At 38.9% G+C, this 17,910-nt stretch overlaps 2 protein-coding genes and 1 non-coding gene across 20 annotated transcripts in view; 2 read left to right on the top strand and 1 right to left on the bottom strand.

The window, feature by feature from the left end:
* The window catches only part of LOC140714703 (monocarboxylate transporter 7-like), a 40,957-nt gene that overhangs the window by 16,693 nt on the left and 6,354 nt on the right, over positions 1 to 17,910 (top strand). For 17 of the 18 annotated variants that reach the window (XM_073026176.1, XM_073026177.1, XM_073026175.1 and 14 more), the window contains 2 exons: positions 7,185 to 7,328; positions 10,376 to 10,504. In XM_073026176.1, coding sequence (XP_072882277.1) covers positions 7,185 to 7,328; positions 10,376 to 10,504 — 273 coding nt within the window. The remainder of the gene's footprint in view (positions 1 to 7,184; positions 7,329 to 10,375; positions 10,505 to 17,910) is intronic. The other variant, XM_073026181.1, reaches the window with a different exon arrangement.
* The window catches only part of arsg (arylsulfatase G), a 213,746-nt gene that overhangs the window by 193,246 nt on the left and 2,590 nt on the right, over positions 1 to 17,910 (bottom strand). The window lies entirely within an intron of this gene.
* Positions 16,891 to 16,997, top strand: LOC140715004 (U6 spliceosomal RNA). Its single transcript, XR_012096045.1, has one exon. It is a non-coding gene; the product is annotated as a U6 spliceosomal RNA (small nuclear RNA).

The raw sequence follows: 17,910 nt of genomic DNA, 5'->3' as shown, positions 1-17,910 counted from the left end.
GCTATTATATTCTTCAAATGAATCAATTCTTCCATCAGTATGTTTCAAAACAAGATGATTCAGTAACATGGAAATTTTCCTGCTTTCAGTACAGAATGGCAAACTAATTTGCTATTTATGCTTAATAGTATAAAGTTACTGCTGTAATCCATTGTAGCAGTGATCAACCGGCTTAATTTTCTCACTACTTTTTACCAACATTAAAAATCCATGCCTCGCTTCCAGTAGAAGGGAATTTGTGCCTTTATTTACTCTTCATTTTTGGCCTGGCTATCTTCCTGGTATGGTCCAGTGCTTGAAATTAGCCAAACTCATTTCCCTGTCCTGAATTATTCTGTTACTGCCAATTCTGTTCTCTGCTACTTAAAGAATTTAAAGTAGGAACAAATAGGTGGCAATTTTAAGTTAGGTGCTTATAAACTTAGCCTCAGCTCTTTAAAGTTTCTGGGCCTGACCGTGTAAATAATGCATGGTAAATAGTGTAAAATGGTGCTTTGTTGGTCTAAATCTGACAGGCAGGGGCCCAACCTAGATCATTACTATTAGGTTTATAGAGTTGAGATTGAATAACCAGAATGATTCACATAGACTCAAGAAAGGAATTTATGGGCTGAACGTGTTATGGATATTTGATCTAGAACTCTGTAGAAAAGATAAAAGGAATACTAACAAACTAAGTATTCAGTGCATCTAATCAATGCAAAGTAGCAATAAGCAAAAATTTAAACAATCAAGCTTAAACAACAACCAAGTCGACTCAATTTTGAATACAAAGAATTCATTCAACTATTCGAGGCAGTCCTTAGTGATTGAGGAACTTTTCAGCATTGCAAAAGAGGCATGGTAAATGTTAGTGACACCATAGAGCTACTGTCTCACAGCTCCACTCAGGTTCACTCCTGACTTCTGCTATCTGTGGAGTTTACATATTCTCCCCTTGACTACATAGATGTCCTCTGGAATCTTTGGTTTCCTTACACATGCCAAAGATGTGTGGTTTGTTAGGTAAATGGCCACTGTGAACTGCCCCTAGTGTGTCTGTGAATGGTAGCATCTGGGAAAACTCAAGGGAATGTGGGGGGAAGTAAATAGGATTATTGTAAATGGATGTTTGATGGTTGACAAGATTTGTAAGGCTTATGCTATATGACCCTCTACAGGTCATTGTTAAATTGTTAAGGAATGGAAAAAGACGAAGTTAAAGATTCAAACTAGTGGAAGGTAAACCGTTGTTGGAAAATACATCAGTTACTTCCACAAAGAATAGAAAATTGTTTCAAGGAAGATGTGACTTTAAAAAGATAGAATTAAAAAGGCCAAAGGCCTTTCTCAAATATAATTATTCTTGCCCTATTTATAATTGTTTTGCCAAAAAGTTATATTGTTGAAAACATGAATTGTCCAACACAGAAAACAATTTCTTGCATGTTTATGACTTGACAATTTACTTAATATATGTAGTGAATGTGGTTTTAATTTTAAACAAATTTCCAAGCAGTTCTAAAGAACCCATCTATAAATGGGTAAAGGGAGAAAAAAACAGGGTGCTTACAAACACCAACAAATTTCAAGACAGACCTTTTGGCATAACATCAGAAGCCAAATGGCCTGTCCATTGATGTACTGTTCTATGTTCTAAAGTCTTGGTTCCTTATCTATACTCCATGAGACTTTTGATCTAATTTATATAAATAAAATGAAGAAAGCCCATGTAGAATTAATAGTAACTACAATTCAGACTTTGGATTATTAAAGATAATGTGGAATGAGTTTTGAGATTCAGTTGGCAAGGAAGTAAGTAGGATTGTTAGCAACTATTTTGGGGTGAAAGTGCACTATTACTAAAACACAGATAGATCCACTGAGTAAATCTGGTTGCTATATTAGTGAGTTTGTTAGCATGACAGATCATGACAGCAATCATTGTGCAATGCTGTTTTGACGTCATGCTGCCACTTTGGGGATCACAAACCCAGCAAAACCCCTCCCCAGAAAAAACTAAGAACCAATACTACCTTCAAACAATTAACCACTTTTTACAGATTGGTTATTTAATTGACTTCTCTTGCTTGTTGTTCCTTTTCATTGTTCTTTCAAGTTGCATAAGCATTTACATGGTGAGACAAGTGTTGGAGGACTTTACCTTGACATCAACATCAGACATGGATGTATTGGTAGACTTTTGCCTTGTATTACTTGGCATGTGAATTGCCAGCAGAGATAGTGGAGGACATATCCATTGGGTCTAATTAAGTCATGTTCTCACTTGAACCTTGGTAAACAAGAGAGGATACATCTCTATAAAAGGACTTCTGAACTGAAATCTACTCTAAATTACAGCCACAAATGCCATTACAGGCTGTCATGAAGACCTTGGCAAGTAACTTATAGGCAACTTGTTATTACTTTTTCCAGGCTGGTGCAAAAAGGACACAATGATTTTCTTTAGAGTTAATTTTAGCCAAATGCTTTGAAGCAGGAGTGTTATTACCAGCTGATCCATTGGCAGCACTATTATAACAACTATGTGCTTGCTACACAAAATTGGAGCAAAGATCACTAGAATGCAGAAATGTTGTGGACTGATCCAGAGAAGCCCTGCAGCACCTGGCAGAGAAGTTGTCAAGATTCTACACAAGCCCAACATCATGAGGGTTCTGAAACCTTGCCACCAGCTATATGATGAAAGGTTTAAGAGCACAAGAAGGGGTGGTCAATCAAAGTAATTCTGTCTGCCTAAATTATCTTTTATTTAAAAAATGATATCCAAGAGCATTACTAGTAACTACAAACCAAATTTTCTACTTATTAAATCCCACAACTCTCCTTTCTTCACTTTAATGTTAGCAAGTGCAGGTCAGTAACCAAATGCACTATGAAATAAATGTGATATAACAAAACTTTTAAATGTAACAGATCTAAATTGAAATCAAAGATAACAATATATGTGTAGGAGTAGTAAGACAGGTAAATTCACAAGCATCAAACTAACAAGTTTGCAAAGCAGCACCAGCTTTTAAATACAGTGTTCTAATCTCCCATTCCATTGTAGCATGGACACGAGGTAGCTTCTGCTGTAATGTGATGGAAACCATGACATCAGCCAAAAGATCATTATCTCACTTGTACCAACTGAGTTGGCTGGCAGGTCCAATTAATCAAATTTCTGTACTAAGTTAGTTTAAGTATATAAAATTCTTGGGTTATAATTGTGCCATAGACTACCAATGTTGACTGCTCCCACTGCCAAATCAGCTTTTGAGTATCTGCAACTTTTTTGATTTTAATTTTCTGTTGCCTACTGAAATGTAGTATATCTGAAGACCTTCCTAGGTGCCCTGTGGATTCAGAACCCCTCCTGCAGCAAGATCTCTACAACAGTATTTGAGAATCTTGGAATCCAATATTGTGAGATCTCTCTATGCAAACAATGTTTCATAAGTTAGATTTATTACTTGCCAGGAGCAGCTCTGGATATAGTAGTGTGCAAAAGCCCACGGCACATATACATATAGCCAAGACTTTCGTACAGTATTATACTAAATTTTTACCAATATTAACAAAAACTTAACATTCACAGGTATTGCTGTTTTAAGAGCATTATATAGAGGATGGAGGTGGATGTCTTTCCACGATTTGCTTCAAATCAAATCAAAATTAACCCATGCAGGAAATGATATAAAAACAGTTTACAGTACTGTGCAAAAGCCTTAGACACTCTAGCTATAAATATGTGCAAAAGACTTTAACACAGTATTGTATGTCAAAGTATCTTTTTGGCAGTGCAGACCTAGTTTTAATTCAAAGTAGCCACTCAGAATACAAGGACCCTGCTGATGGATCTACCCAATGAATTACATAAAGCTAGCTGACAGATAAATTCATGGAATGAAGGCTACACCACCAAGTTCCTGTGTAGGTTGCAATGGAATTAAAGAGGGGCTGTTAATGTCAGTTTGCAAATCCCATGCCCTTGGCTCTGAGAGGAAAAATGAAATAGAACTATGGCTAAAATGGCATTCTTAATACAATGAACCAGCCAATTATATTCATTCTATTAATGACACATTTTTAAATCTTCAGATAACTTGCTAAGAGCATACTGGTGTTATTTTAATATTACATCATTTGTATTTTTAAATGTCTAAATTTGCAGCATTATTAAATAAGATAATTGCAGTTAATCAGAAGTTAATGTAACAGAGAAAGTCCTGAGAAACTGAAAATAGTAATGGTAAACAGAAGTGCTACATCATGACTGGTCTGGTGTAATTTACAATGACAATGTCAAAGTTAGAATTTGTTGCATATTCAGAGCAAGAAACTTGCATCAACTCATAAATGAAACTTTCTGCCTAAGTTAATCCTCCTGCTTAAATACATTTCCAGCTTTAGCCCCTTGGCCCATAGAATATTACACATCTTGGTTAGAAATTCTCTTTAAAAGTTGTAACAAAGTTTTCAGAAACAGGCATAAACAAAAATAATCCAATTATATGATTAAAATATATTCTCCAATGAAAACAGAACAACAGTTTGTTTTCTTAACTAATGTATTAGTATGTCACAAAATACTGAAATATTTGCCCAACCACAGACTGTTAAAAATGCTGCTAACAGCCATGAATGAGGTTTTCTGATGGTTAGATACATTTTAAATAAGCATTTCTTTGGACTCTTACTGATTTTTGTTCATATTTACACCTAGTTTTACGTTTGGTCATAATACATGATATTTGAGCAATGACAGGCTATTTTCAGGTTGTGGCTACAAAGAAAGTTAATGCAAAACTTGAAAATATTGATTTATTTGTATGAGTATTAACTATTTTTGTCTAACCAGAAAGTCAGGAATGTATTGGTTAGTTATATTTCATTGTAGTGCAGTACTGTGTGCAGATTCATTAAGGTGAAGATTTTCCAGTAATCTGCATTATATGTAGAACATTTAAGACTACAATAATGTATTTAAAAGAAAATTAGATAGGAAGTTTGTCAAGATTAGCGCCAGTACTAGTGAATTACAGAAGCTGTTGTAACAGCTTCCACCCCACCCAACACATCCTGCCATTCCTTGTCATCTTCCCAGTTTATTTGCATTGAGCTAACTGTTAAGTCCATTCTTCATCGTCTGACTTACTTTGATGTGCCATGCCTTTACCATTACCATTTAATCATGGGAATAATTTCTTGGGTCTCTCCCATTGCTAAACTCAAGTTTCTTTATATAAGTAGTTAAGCCAAATGTGGTCAGGTACAGCAAATACCCTGTTAATAAGCTGGGGTCAACAGACCCCTTGCTTAATGGCATTGGTCCCTAACGTATAAAAGGTTGGGAACCCCTGGCAGAGACCAATAATGAGTTTCAGGCTCCCTTAATTGACTTCACGTTGAATTCCCCCAATGTTATTGTTTTATATGCAGTATTATGAAGAATATCATAACATGCAACAGAAAGCAAAAGTAGAACAAATTTTATACAATTACATGCTAATGATAAAAATATATTTGCCGTGTAGGTAAGGTAGTTCTGTATTACATAGAACTTTTGTTTAGATTTAATAAGAAACTGCAGCATTATTTCTGTTACTTCATGCTGCAACTTCTCACTACGGCATGAGATTATCAATTGGGTAAATAAAATTTACCATTTACCACTATGTAATGTATTGCTCTCAAAATTGTGTAACTTAGCTTCAGAATTCAAATTACTCCAGGCTCGATAGTTTTAACAACTGTTATAATTTGATTATTTATACTTAAAACTAGGCAGCTCTGCATACACGTTAAAATATTCTGGTCAGATGAACTGTAAGTGGGAGGGGTTCAAGCAACAATTTCTGTTCTACAGATGTGCCCACAAAGTTAGTGTTCACTAACTGCAAAGATCACAGCTTTCAAGAAATAGGATAACGGGGCACTTAAGGGCATGTTAACCAATTTTTTAATGCAGGCAATTGAATTATAAACTATTTGATGGGATTACAAACAGTGTCCCCAACTATTCTAATTATTTTCATCAGAAACTTTACTTTTTACTTGGTTTTTAAATTTTCAATAATACTTGAATGCACTGGTTCTAGCTGGAGATCAGTGTCAGCCAGAAAGAAGGTAGAAACTTTGGAAAAAAAACAGTAATTCTTTCATAACCACGATAGGCAGAGTGGAATGAAAGCATCCATATTTTATCTTTAAAAAGTGTGTTGTATGTTTGATATTTATATCAGTATTTTCCTTTTATAAATTACTAAACATGAAATTTTAAATTGTTACAGGGATTTGTAGGTAAATAATTATTTTGGAATAATCTTTTTATCCCTTATGAAATAGGATTTCAGTTTAATCTGCAAATGAACTTCTGTACATTCTTTAATGCAAATATTTTTGTACTGCACTGTATGTTTTACACAATGCAAGTAATTCATTTATTGATCCAAGGGTTCCTTGCAAATGGACCATTAACAGAAACAACAAGCCACTGCCAAACAATAAGAGTATTTTCTATTCACAACTTATACTATTATAATAATGGCACTTCTTGTATTTTATCACAAACTACTCCAATTTCTATAGCGTTATTCAGCTTGGTGCTCACTCTCACTAATTTAATAGAGAGAACTTGTCATTTGATTACACCAATGCATGTTTCTGTCACTTCAATTGGGTATTATACAAATTCTCCTTATTATTTTTTTTTTGCATTGCTCTAAGTCTTTCTGTTCTGTATTGTATCTTAAGTTTATTTTGTTGTCATCCACTTTCATTTTTTTATTTAATCATTGCTGTCCCTTGTGAATCTTAGAAACTTATGACTGAAAGATGACTGAATTCTTTTGCATTTCGTTTCTGTGACTTGATCCACTTAATGGCTTGTATTTTTCAATTTTCACTGGGTCTTACTTGCAACATAACACTAACAAAACTGTGCATGAATACAATAGCTCTCCTTCCAAAGATCAAACCATTTCACAGAGAATACATGGAAGATTCTTATAAATTACTGGGCCAGGACACACATAACATAAACCAGGATATAAATAAATTTATACACACAGACACTGAATATAAAACCATACCTCTATTCTATAAAATAGTAGAAACTTGGGTGTTTGAACTGTTAAAATAATTATCTATAATGAAATCAAGCAGAAAGTTGAGCTAACATTGTTTTTCTCTCTTTACAGCTCCACTGTCCACAATACTAAGTAATCACTTTGGTTATCGCCCAGTAGTGATGCTGGGTGGACTTCTTGCTGGTTTGGGAATGATGGCAGCATCGTTTGCACAGACAATTGTAGAAATGTACATTACTATTGGATTAGTATCAGGTAATTGCTAAGTCCATCTTTGCACTCAACAAGTTTGTTTCACAGATTAAAACTAGCTATACCTATGCTGCACCTTCATTGAATTAAAATTCAAAAGGTCTGGATTTTATCCCATTGTAATTCCATTGATTGCAACTTCTCCGTTGTGAATGCTAGACTTCTAAAAAGATATTGAAAATACTATCTACAATGCCTATAAGAATATTCCCCCCCCCAGAAATTTTCATGTTTCATTATTTAACAACATTGAATTACTGTGGATTTAATTCTTTTGACACTGATCATCAGAAGACTCTTATGTCAAAGTAAAATCAGATCTCTACAAAGTGATGTAAATTAACTACAAATATAAAACACAAAATAATTGATTGCTTAAGTATTCACCCCCTTAATAAGCTAAATGGATATCACTGTGGTGCAGTCAAGGTGTGTCAATTGATTGTAGTAAAAACACATTTCAATTGATTGTAGTAGGTCCAACTTCTTGAGAGTGTGTATCCTGGCAAAAACAAGGAACTCCATGCAAAGGTTGTTGAAAGGCACAAGTCAGGAGATGGATGCAAACAAATTTCCAAGTCACTGAATATCCCTTGGAGTACAATTAAGTCAATCATCAAGAAACAGAAAAAATATGGCACAGCTGTAAACTGGCTAGAGCAGGCCATCCTTAAAAACTGAGTAACATTGCAAGAAAGGGACGAGTAGGGGTGGCCACCAGAAGATCTATGACATGTGGAGGAGTTACAAGCTTCAGTGGCTGAGGTGGGAGAGACAGCACGTACAACAACTGTTGCTCAGGTGCTTCTTCATTCACAGTGTTATGGGAGAGTGGCAAAAAGAAAGGCACTTTTGGGAAAAAAACACAACTCACGTGAAATCTTGGCTAGAGTTTACCAGAAGGCATGTGAGAGACTCTGAAGTCAGCTGGAAGGTGGCTGTATGGTCTGATGAAACCAAATTGAGCTCTTTGGCCATCAGACTAAACGCTATGTTTGGTGTAAGCCTAACTACGCACATAATCAAAGTCACACCATCCCTACCGTGAAGCATGATGGTGGCTGCATCATGCTGTGGGGGTGCTTCGCTGTAGCAGGGCCTGGAAGGCTTGTAAAGGTAGAGAGTAAAATGAATGCAGCAAAATACAGGGAAATTCTGGAGGAAAATTTGATGCAGTCTGAAAGAGAACGGCGACTTAGGAGATTTGTTTTCCAGCAAGACAATGACCCCAAGCATAAAGCCAAAGTATGGCTTAAAAACAACGAAGTTAATATCCTGGAATAACCAAGTCAGAATACAGACCTCAATCTAATTGTGAATTTGTGGCTGTACTTGAAAAGGGCTTTTCACTCGTGATCCCCATACAATCAGATAGAACTTGAGCAGTTTTGCAAAGAAGAATGTGCAAGGCTGACAGACCTATCCACACAGATTCAAGGCTGTAATTACTGCCAAAGTGCATCTACTAAATATTGACTTGAAGGGGTTGAATACTTATGCAATCAATTATTTTGTATTTTCACTTTGACAAAAAAGTCTTTTTCTGTTAATCAGTGTCAAAAAAAAAAGCCAAATTAAATGCACTGTGATTCAATGTTGACAACACGAAAACTTCCAAGAGGGGTGAATACTTTTTCTAGGCACTGTAAATCAGCAGTAATCATCATACTATATATTTAACTTGAGTTTTTAAAAAATTTCATTTCAACATTATTTACATTTTCTGAATATGTACAATTCCAGTGGAACTTGCTTTCAGATTTTAGTCAATCTGAAATTGGAAGAAATGTGGAAGAAAACATCTTCCTATACCCATGAAATTTTTAGAGGGATTTCTGATCTTGTTTCTGCTCTGGGAAGGAGTTGCGTGAAGTGAGATGGAACAATGCACATCCAATAACTAACAACTATGGTTATGGACTTTCATTCCATAGAGATTCTCCTTTTAGAACACTGATCTCATCAATGCAAAGTATTCTAATTGAAAACTATAGATCAGCAAATGAATGCTCGAAACAGTCCTTAATTAAAATTCATGAATTCTATGATAAGACTTTTCAGGAATTGAAAAAGATTTCTTACTATAGGTCAAAATCATTATGATTGCTTTAACTATCAAAATTATTGCACTATTATAACTGGATGTTAGATATCCTCCTCACAGAGCAAGTTACAGTCTAAAGGTGGTGTCACAAATGCCATCCATAAATATACTTTAATCAATTCAGTTATAGGCAAAGATTATGTATTGCTTCACAGAAGATAACGCAGGAAATCACTGAGTAGAAAGTTCTGCATGATTATATCCATCTTTCCAGCTGGAACTTTTTTCAGCTAATTCTATGCCTAGACAAGCAATTCCCTAACAAGAAAATCAGCAGATGCTGGAAATCCAAACTACACACAAAAATTGCTGGAGTAACTCAGCAGGGCAGGCAACATCTATGGAAAAAAGTATAGTTGACATTTCAGGCTGAGACCCTTCATTAGGACTGGAGACAGAAAGATGATGTCAAGGCAAGAAGATAGAGGGGAGGAAGAAACATAAGGTGATAGGTGAAATCAGGAGGGGAAGGGAGGGGTGAAGTAAAGAGCTGGGAAGTTGATTGGCAAAAGAGATAAAGGGCTGGAAAAGGGGGAATCTGATAGGAGAGGACAGAAGGCCATGGAAGAAAAGGGGGGGAGGGGAAGCACCAGTGGGAGGTGATGGGCAGATAAGGAGTTTTTCTCCCATGTGGTTTTTCCCCATTGCCCAAAGATGTACCAGTTAGTAGGTTAAATGGTCATTGTAAATTATCCTGTGATTAGGCTAGGGTTAAACTAGAGGCTGCTAGGCAGTGCCACTCAAAGTGTGCATCAATAAATAAATAAATTTATACTTGCTCTCAACCCCATTCTGGAGTAAGATGTTCTTATTACCTAATCACTTAGCACTGTGACAAAAAAAGGATGCGATCACTTGTATTAAAATTAAGTTTCACAATTCGACAAACAACTATTTTTTTCCTGTCTAATTTATCAGTACATTTTTTATTTGCTTTTCAAAACAGGAATAGGTTTATGTCTCAGCTTCCTACCCACAGTTACTGTCCTCTCCCTCTACTTTGAAAAATATCGTTCTCTGGTCACTGCTGTAGCTTCTACAGGAGAGTGTTTTGCCATCTTCATTTTTGCACCTGGTAAGTGTCAAAATTGACATTATATCCCTGCAAATTATATTTATTAGTACAGTTAGGAAAATGGATAATAAAATTAGAAATGGTAGTTCATGTGCAGCAACTATTTTGTGCTTTGAAGCAACTTGGGGCAGGCTACTTTTAGACCATAACACAGAAGCAGAATTACACTATTTGGCCCATTGAGTCTGCTCTGTCATTTCATCATGGCTGATTCATTTTCCCTCTGAGACCCTATCTCCTTCCATCTCCCTGCATTCCTTCATGCCCTGATGATCAAGAATTTTAACAGCCTCTGCCTTAAATATACCTCAAGGTTTGGCCTTCACAGCTACCTGTGGCAATGAATTTCACAGATTCACCACTCTCTAGCTAAAGAAATTCCTCATCTGTTCTAAAAGGATGCCCCTCTATTCTGAGGTTATGTACTCTGGTCTTAGACTCCCCCACCACAAGGAAATCTTCTCCACATCACTCTATCTTGGCCTTTCACCATTCGATAGGTTTCAATGAGGTCACCCCTCATTCTTCTGAATTCCAGTGAGTACAGGCCCAGGGCCATCAAATGCTCCGCAAATAACAAGCCTTTCAATCTCAGAATCGTTTTCCCTGAACCTTGAACTCCCTCCAATGACGGCACATCCTTTCTTTGATTAGGGGCCCAAAACTGCTCACAATACTCCAAGTGAGGCCTCATCAGTGCTCTATAAAGACTCAACATTACATCATCGCTTTTATATTCTAGTCCTCTTGAAATGAATGCTAATATTGCATTTGCCTTCCTCATCATCAACTCAACCTGCTTCCCAAGTCCCTATGCACCTCAGATTTTGAATTTTCTCTTCCATTTAGAAATTAGATTTCTAAATCTAATTTCTTTTATTTCTTCTACTAAAGTACATGACCACACACTTTCTGACAATGTATTCCATCTGCTATTTTGCAGAGTCTCCTAATCTACATCCCTATGTAGACTCTCTGTTTCCTCAAAACTACCTGCCCCTGTATCTATCTTCGTACCGTCTGTAAACTTTGCAACAAAGCCATTAATTCCAATTTCAAAGTCATTGACATACAATGTAAAAAAGAAATGATCCCTTTATTCCCACTCTTTGCCTCCTACAATCAGCCAGTGGTCTATTCATGCTAGTATCTTTCTGTAATACCGTCAATTCTCCTTTCTCATTTCCTGCTTGTTATTTCTTCAAAGAATTCCAACAGATTTGTTAGGCAAGATTTTCCCTTAAAGAAACCTTGCTAATTATGGCCTACTGTGTCATGTGCTTCCAAATTAATGATCAACTCCAACATCTTCCCAAACACTGAGGTCAGACTGACTAGCCTATAATTCCCTTTCTTCTACCCCTCTCCCTTCTTGAAGAATGGAGTAACATGTGCAATTTTCCATTCTTCAGGAAACATCCCAGAATTTAGTGATTCTTGAAAGGTCATTACTAATACCTCCAGAATCTCTTCAGCCATCTCTTTTCAGAACCCTGGGGTGTGCACCACCTGGTCCAGGTGACTGATCCACTTTCAGACCTTTCAGTTTCCCAAGAACCATCTCCCTAGTAACAACAACTTCATACACTTCTGCCGCCTGACACTCGAACTACCAGCATACTGCTAGTGAGGACTGATGCAAAATACTTCTCAGTTCATCCACCATTTCCTTGTCCCCCATTACTACCTCTTCAGCATTGTTTTCCAGTGGTCTGATATCCACCCCCACCCTTTCTTTCATGTAACCCCCAGGTTTAGCTAACAGCTTAATCTAGGAGAAGACAGCCACCGGCCCAGCCAAACTTGAGAAATCTTGTTTGGGTGGATGCTGCGTGATGTGGTCCCATTACAAATCAGTACCAGGAAATAACAATCAGTACACAATATGCAATTAAATGATTGAGCTTTATAATTCTTAATTTGACTATATGGTTAGTAAAGAAATTTTTAAAAAAGGAAAAGGGCCCATTCTCATGAAACAGTCTAATGTGCAATGTTGGTGCCCATGGTTCCGTCCATTCGTTCCCTGAACTCCTCCAAGCGTCGCCAACCCTCGCTCCGTCCAGCGGCCTACCAACTCTCTCCATTCACATCTTCACTCTTCATCTCTCGCTAACAAAAGACTGCGATTCCCTTCTCTTAGACGCACAAGAAACAACACGCCTCTCATTGGATGGCACACATTCCAAAGCCTCCGTTATCTCTAGTCATAACCCAAACATTGCTGCTACAGAGAAACCATTACACTAGCAGTGAAACCTTACAGCGTGTTACACTCTCGCCCCACCAAATTTAGTCATGTCCTCATAACGTTGAGCTAATTTGCCAACCCCTCCTGCAAAACATAAAGTCCAACCCAGGTGTAAAAGGCAGTGACATAGCTCCCCAAAACGGTAGGGGCCACACTCTGTTCCCCCGGTGCCAACCTATCCGCTGGTCTCCAAATTCTCTGACCTCCGTTCCACCTCACCTAACTCTTCAGGTCCTGACACTACTGTGGATACTTCTGGTCTGCCTCACATTTTGCATCCCACCTCGATCCAAAGGGCTCTGATGAGCTAAGGCACTCTCCACCCTCCTGACTTTCCCCCCCTCCCTTTCTTCTCCAAGGGAGGGTAACTGTATAAAAGCTGATTCAATGGCTGTCTCACTTTCGTGTAGCCCTTCACAAACCTCCAATAGTAACCACAGAACCCAAGGATAGAGCACAGAGCGCTCAGTCTGGGGTCTTGGCCAAGTGGTCACCGCCTCTATCTTAGCCGGTTCTGTAGCTACTCCATCCCATGAGGCTATGTGCCCAACATAGCTAACAGCCGTTTTGCAGAACTGGCAATTGTCCAGGGAAAGTTTTAACCCTTCAGCTTTCAGGCAGCCCAGCACCTTCAGTAGCCTCACTTCATGTTCTTCCAAGGTGGATCCAAACACTGAGGTCATTCAGATACACCAATACCTCAAGCAAGTTCATGTCCCCCACCCCGTCTTCTCCATGACCTGCTGCAAGGTTTCAGGGGCTCCCAATATGCCCTGAGGCATCCTTTAGAACTGGAAAAATCCCACGGGACATAAAACTGCCGTCTTCTCTTTGTGAGCCTCACTCATGGGGATCTGGTAGTGTCCACTCCCCAAGTCCAGCACACTGAACCAATCTGCACCAGTCAGATAGGCCAGCACGTCTTCGATCCTTGGAAACATATACCAGTCAGGGACGGTGTGCCTGTTCAGAGTTCTATAGTCCACACACATCTGCACCTTCCCATTCTTCTTTTGGGCCACTACTATTGGGGATGTATAGGGGTTTCAGGACTCTGATGATCCCAGCTTCCTTCAACTCACACAAACATTGCCGAACATCTTCCACCTCTGCAGGGGCCAGTCTCCATGACCTCTCTCTAAATGGGTGTCCTCGGTCACCCCAGATGGTGTGATGAGTGCTCTTGGAACAACCCACAGTGGAAAAAGACACCTTTCAGCTTCAACATCTTCTCTACCGACCTCCTCTTACAACCCGCAGGAACCAGGGAGTCCCCGAAGTTGAACGACCCAGGGGTCAACTTCCCCCTTTTTCCAATAGTTTCTCCCCGGCTTGTCTCACAGGGACACTAGACATTACCGTCACCAGGAACAGAAGTGTCAGGGCATCCCCTACCTGAAGGTGACCTCCCTCTTCATGGTGTTCCTGACAATCACTGCCATTCTGCTTGCTTGTACAAACAAGGGCTTCTGCAGTTCAGGCCTCACCAGTACCCCAGCAGGATATCCTGACTCCCCTCATTAGTCTTCCGAAGTGTCCACTAAGAGGGCCTCGCCCTCGGGCACTCCAGGAAATTTGGAGATTCCCATCACTCTTGCTACTTCCCCAGGCCTTACCACTATTGGCTTTGACTGGGTGAACAATATAGACCCTCGTCTAAATTTGGTATCCGCCCCAGTGCAGCCATACACTTAATCAAAAGCAGCCTGAAACACCAGGTGCACGGACAATGTTCCCAGAAAGCTCACGCCAGCTTTCTCCTTGCAGGCCCCCCATGGGCCTCCCCACCAGAATTGAAACGCCACCCTTCTCAGTGGGGTCCGGACAAAACGGCACTAGTATCAAGGACCTCAGACACTCCCACATCAGCCTCCAAGAACTCCAGCTTCACTGACAAATAACTGTCCTATGGATAATCACCAGCACTAAGACCCCAGATTGCCAGTGCCCTGAATGGTGTCAATGGTAAATGCTTCAGATACCAGTTGTAAAACAAATGATACAACAATATGACCTGCAACCCAGTGTCAAGTATGGCTTTAGCATAAATACCCTCTATCCGTAGCGACACACTGGACCATGGTCCCACTAAGCCTTCAGGAATAGGGTCTTTCGCTTTTGGGGGGTTCCTTGGTATACTGCTACCAAGGACTGTACCCTACTGACGGAGCCCTCCCGTGCCACTGATGCTTTCTCCCGTACCTTTCTGATCAGCTCAACGAAAGAGGTAGGGGGGCACATCTTACAAGACTATCAGACACCCCAAGCAATCAGGTTCTGGGACTGGGCGCCCTTGGCTATCTGGTCCATTCTTAGCTGCCTAAATGACCCCTGTGCACTGCAAGCAATTTAGCTGCCTCTCTAGCTGAAAAATGTAAGCAGAAAGCTTCTCCCCCTTCTCCTGACACATGTTCTGAAATGCTACCATGAGCTCCATTGGGCTTCCTGTCAAGCCAAAAGCATTTTCCAGTGCTCGCATGTAATCGCTCAGTTTCTAGGGGATACCGAACTTGATGGCTCTCACATCATCAGCCCGCCCATTCAAACCCTCTACCAGTCTGTTGCTTTACGTCATCAGAGCACTGCCACTCATCTAACAACTGAGAGGTCTGCTCCGCCCAAGTCCCATACTCCTCTTCCCCTTTAGGTAATCAGCACTAAGCAGCTCATCTTTTCAACACTAGCAAAGTATAATTTAGAAGCATTAAGAACATACACATTGGCTTGAATCAGTGCAACTTTCAAGCTTCATGCCATTTATATAAAGTTGCCTTTCTGATTAGCTCCTTTTCCACTAACTTAAATATTCCCTCTCTAACCTGTGTAGTGTTGCAGAGGTATCGTGCATGAAATGTTCTGTTTACTTTTAATACCCATTTCTGTTCTTACCTCTTATGGTTAGCTCTCTATATTTTTATTCCTGACATACTGATCTCTACCAACTAGATAGACAGCTTGTGCACATGAACAACTGCAAGTTCCCCATCGTGTCATGGTACAATGTCACAGATCTATGTTGCTGACAGGTCTCACTGAATTTTAGAACTTCCTCTACAACAAACACTATTGGAGTATCATCACAAGGCAGATTGTAACAATTATGGTGGAGGGTCACATCAGTTCTCATAGGCAATTAGAACTGGGCAAAAAAAGCTATCCTTTCCAGTAAAGCCCACATCCTGTAAGGTAATTGAAAAGATGAGTGGCACAATATTTAGTATAAAGCAAAAATTTGAAATGGGGCATTGATTAAGGAAATGCAGTTTGTGGCAAAATGATTCTGTGGGACACTGCGAGTTTAAACTCTTTGGACCTTGGAAAAATAGATCAAGGCTTTCATTACATGGTATGAAACTAGGAACATTATATTTTATTGATTAGACTGGATATGGAACAATACGTTCAGTTCTAGATACACATTCCACACGGGACATATTGTTATTTTTGGTGGTGTGGCTGGGGGTGGGGTTGGAATGTGGGGTAGCAGGATTAGACAAGTGACAGTAAAGGAAAATCAACAAACTGCAGATACTGAAAAAATGAAATCGCACCAGTGACGTTCCTTTTATCCTACCCACTGCCTTTGCCCATCTGTTGTGCTACTTAGCGTACTTGCTTCTTTGTTAATTCTGATGAAGGGAATCCATCAGACTTTTTAAAAAAATTGTTTTTTTTCTTTCCAGATGCTGCTTGATCTGGTTCTTCAAGCATTTTGTTTAACAAAGTACTAATATAAACTCAGCTTCTCTTCCTTAGAGGAGATATATATGATTAAAGGATTTGATTGATTTGATGAGAAAAATGAGGATCACATTGAAACCTACTAAATATTGAAAGGATTAGATAAAGTGGACATGGAAAGGATGTTTCCTATAGAGGGGGGATTAGAGGACGCAGCCTCACTGCGTAAGGACTTCCTTTTAGAATGGAGATGAAGAGGTAATTCTTTCGCCACAGGGAGGTGAATCTACAAGACCTCATTGGCACTAACGGCTGTGGAGGCAGAGTTAATGCATATGTTTAAAGTGGAGATTGACAGGTTCTCAATTAGCAAGGGTATCAAAGGTTATGAAGGCAAGAGAATGGGGGTGGGAGGGATAGGTCATCCATGGTGGAATGACGGAGAAGAGCACTCGTGCTCGCTTCGGCAGCACATATACTAAAATTGGAACGATACAAAGAAGATTAGCATGGCCCCTGCGCAAGGATGACACGCAAATTCGTGAAGCGTTCCATATTTTTTTTTAAAAAGGAAAAAAAAAGAGAAGAGCAGACTCCATGGGCCAAATAACCTAATTCTACTCCTTTGTCCTATGGTCTTAAGTGGTCATTTCTCTTTCAATCAGAGGAATACAGAACAAGGAGGCAAAAGAATACCAATACTTCTGAATGGTCTGATGACAAAAAGACTTTGAATCCTTCATGTTTCAGTGACACAATTTAAACTGTCATATTCAAATCCTGTATGGACTTGTCCTTTCCTTTCTGTGTAATCTGTAACCAGTTAATTGTTTCAATGATTGCACATCTCCGATTTCCTTCACTTCACCATCAGAAGAATTTATCATTTATCTCTTTCAAAACTTGTTTGTTCAGTTCCCCATTGATAGTAAATTTGCAAATTTACTGCAGCTATCTTGCCATTGGAGAAGTAATTTAACCTCAAGTTTTCTGGCTTGTTTCAGTTACAAAAAAAATATACTTTCTGTATTCTGGTTCCTTTGCAGGGCTTACTTTAATAACACCAGATTCCTTTGACTTGGAACATGTTGCTTAAGTATGGCCTCTGCATGGGAAAAAAGTTTGGAGACCAGCAACCAAGCTGCAGTCCATTTTATTCATCTCAATTCAAAGAATCAGACTTCCCCAACACCCAGCCCTTCCAATACCTGTCATCAAAAAGCACCAATAGATAGCACCAACTTTGTTTTTGTTATTTTGCCATGATTACTGTTTAAGAGGCACATGTGGTGATTACATACATTTGCATTACAAAGACCATGGGATAGCCTTAAATTCAAAAATGATTTTTGAAGAACAGGAATATTAAGGAAAATCACCAAGGCTTATGCAGTAAACTTTGATCCACTTCAAAAGGATGTTTTTAGGACTGGAGGGCTTGAGTTATAGAAGGCTGAATAGTGGGGATTTCTTC

This window comes from Hemitrygon akajei, chromosome 22 (genome assembly GCF_048418815.1).
Source record: "Hemitrygon akajei chromosome 22, sHemAka1.3, whole genome shotgun sequence".
In the NCBI taxonomy this organism is placed as follows: domain Eukaryota; kingdom Metazoa; phylum Chordata; class Chondrichthyes; order Myliobatiformes; family Dasyatidae; genus Hemitrygon; species Hemitrygon akajei.
Note: the sequence above shows the minus strand (reverse complement) of the source record. Positions and strands in the feature narration are given on the sequence as shown.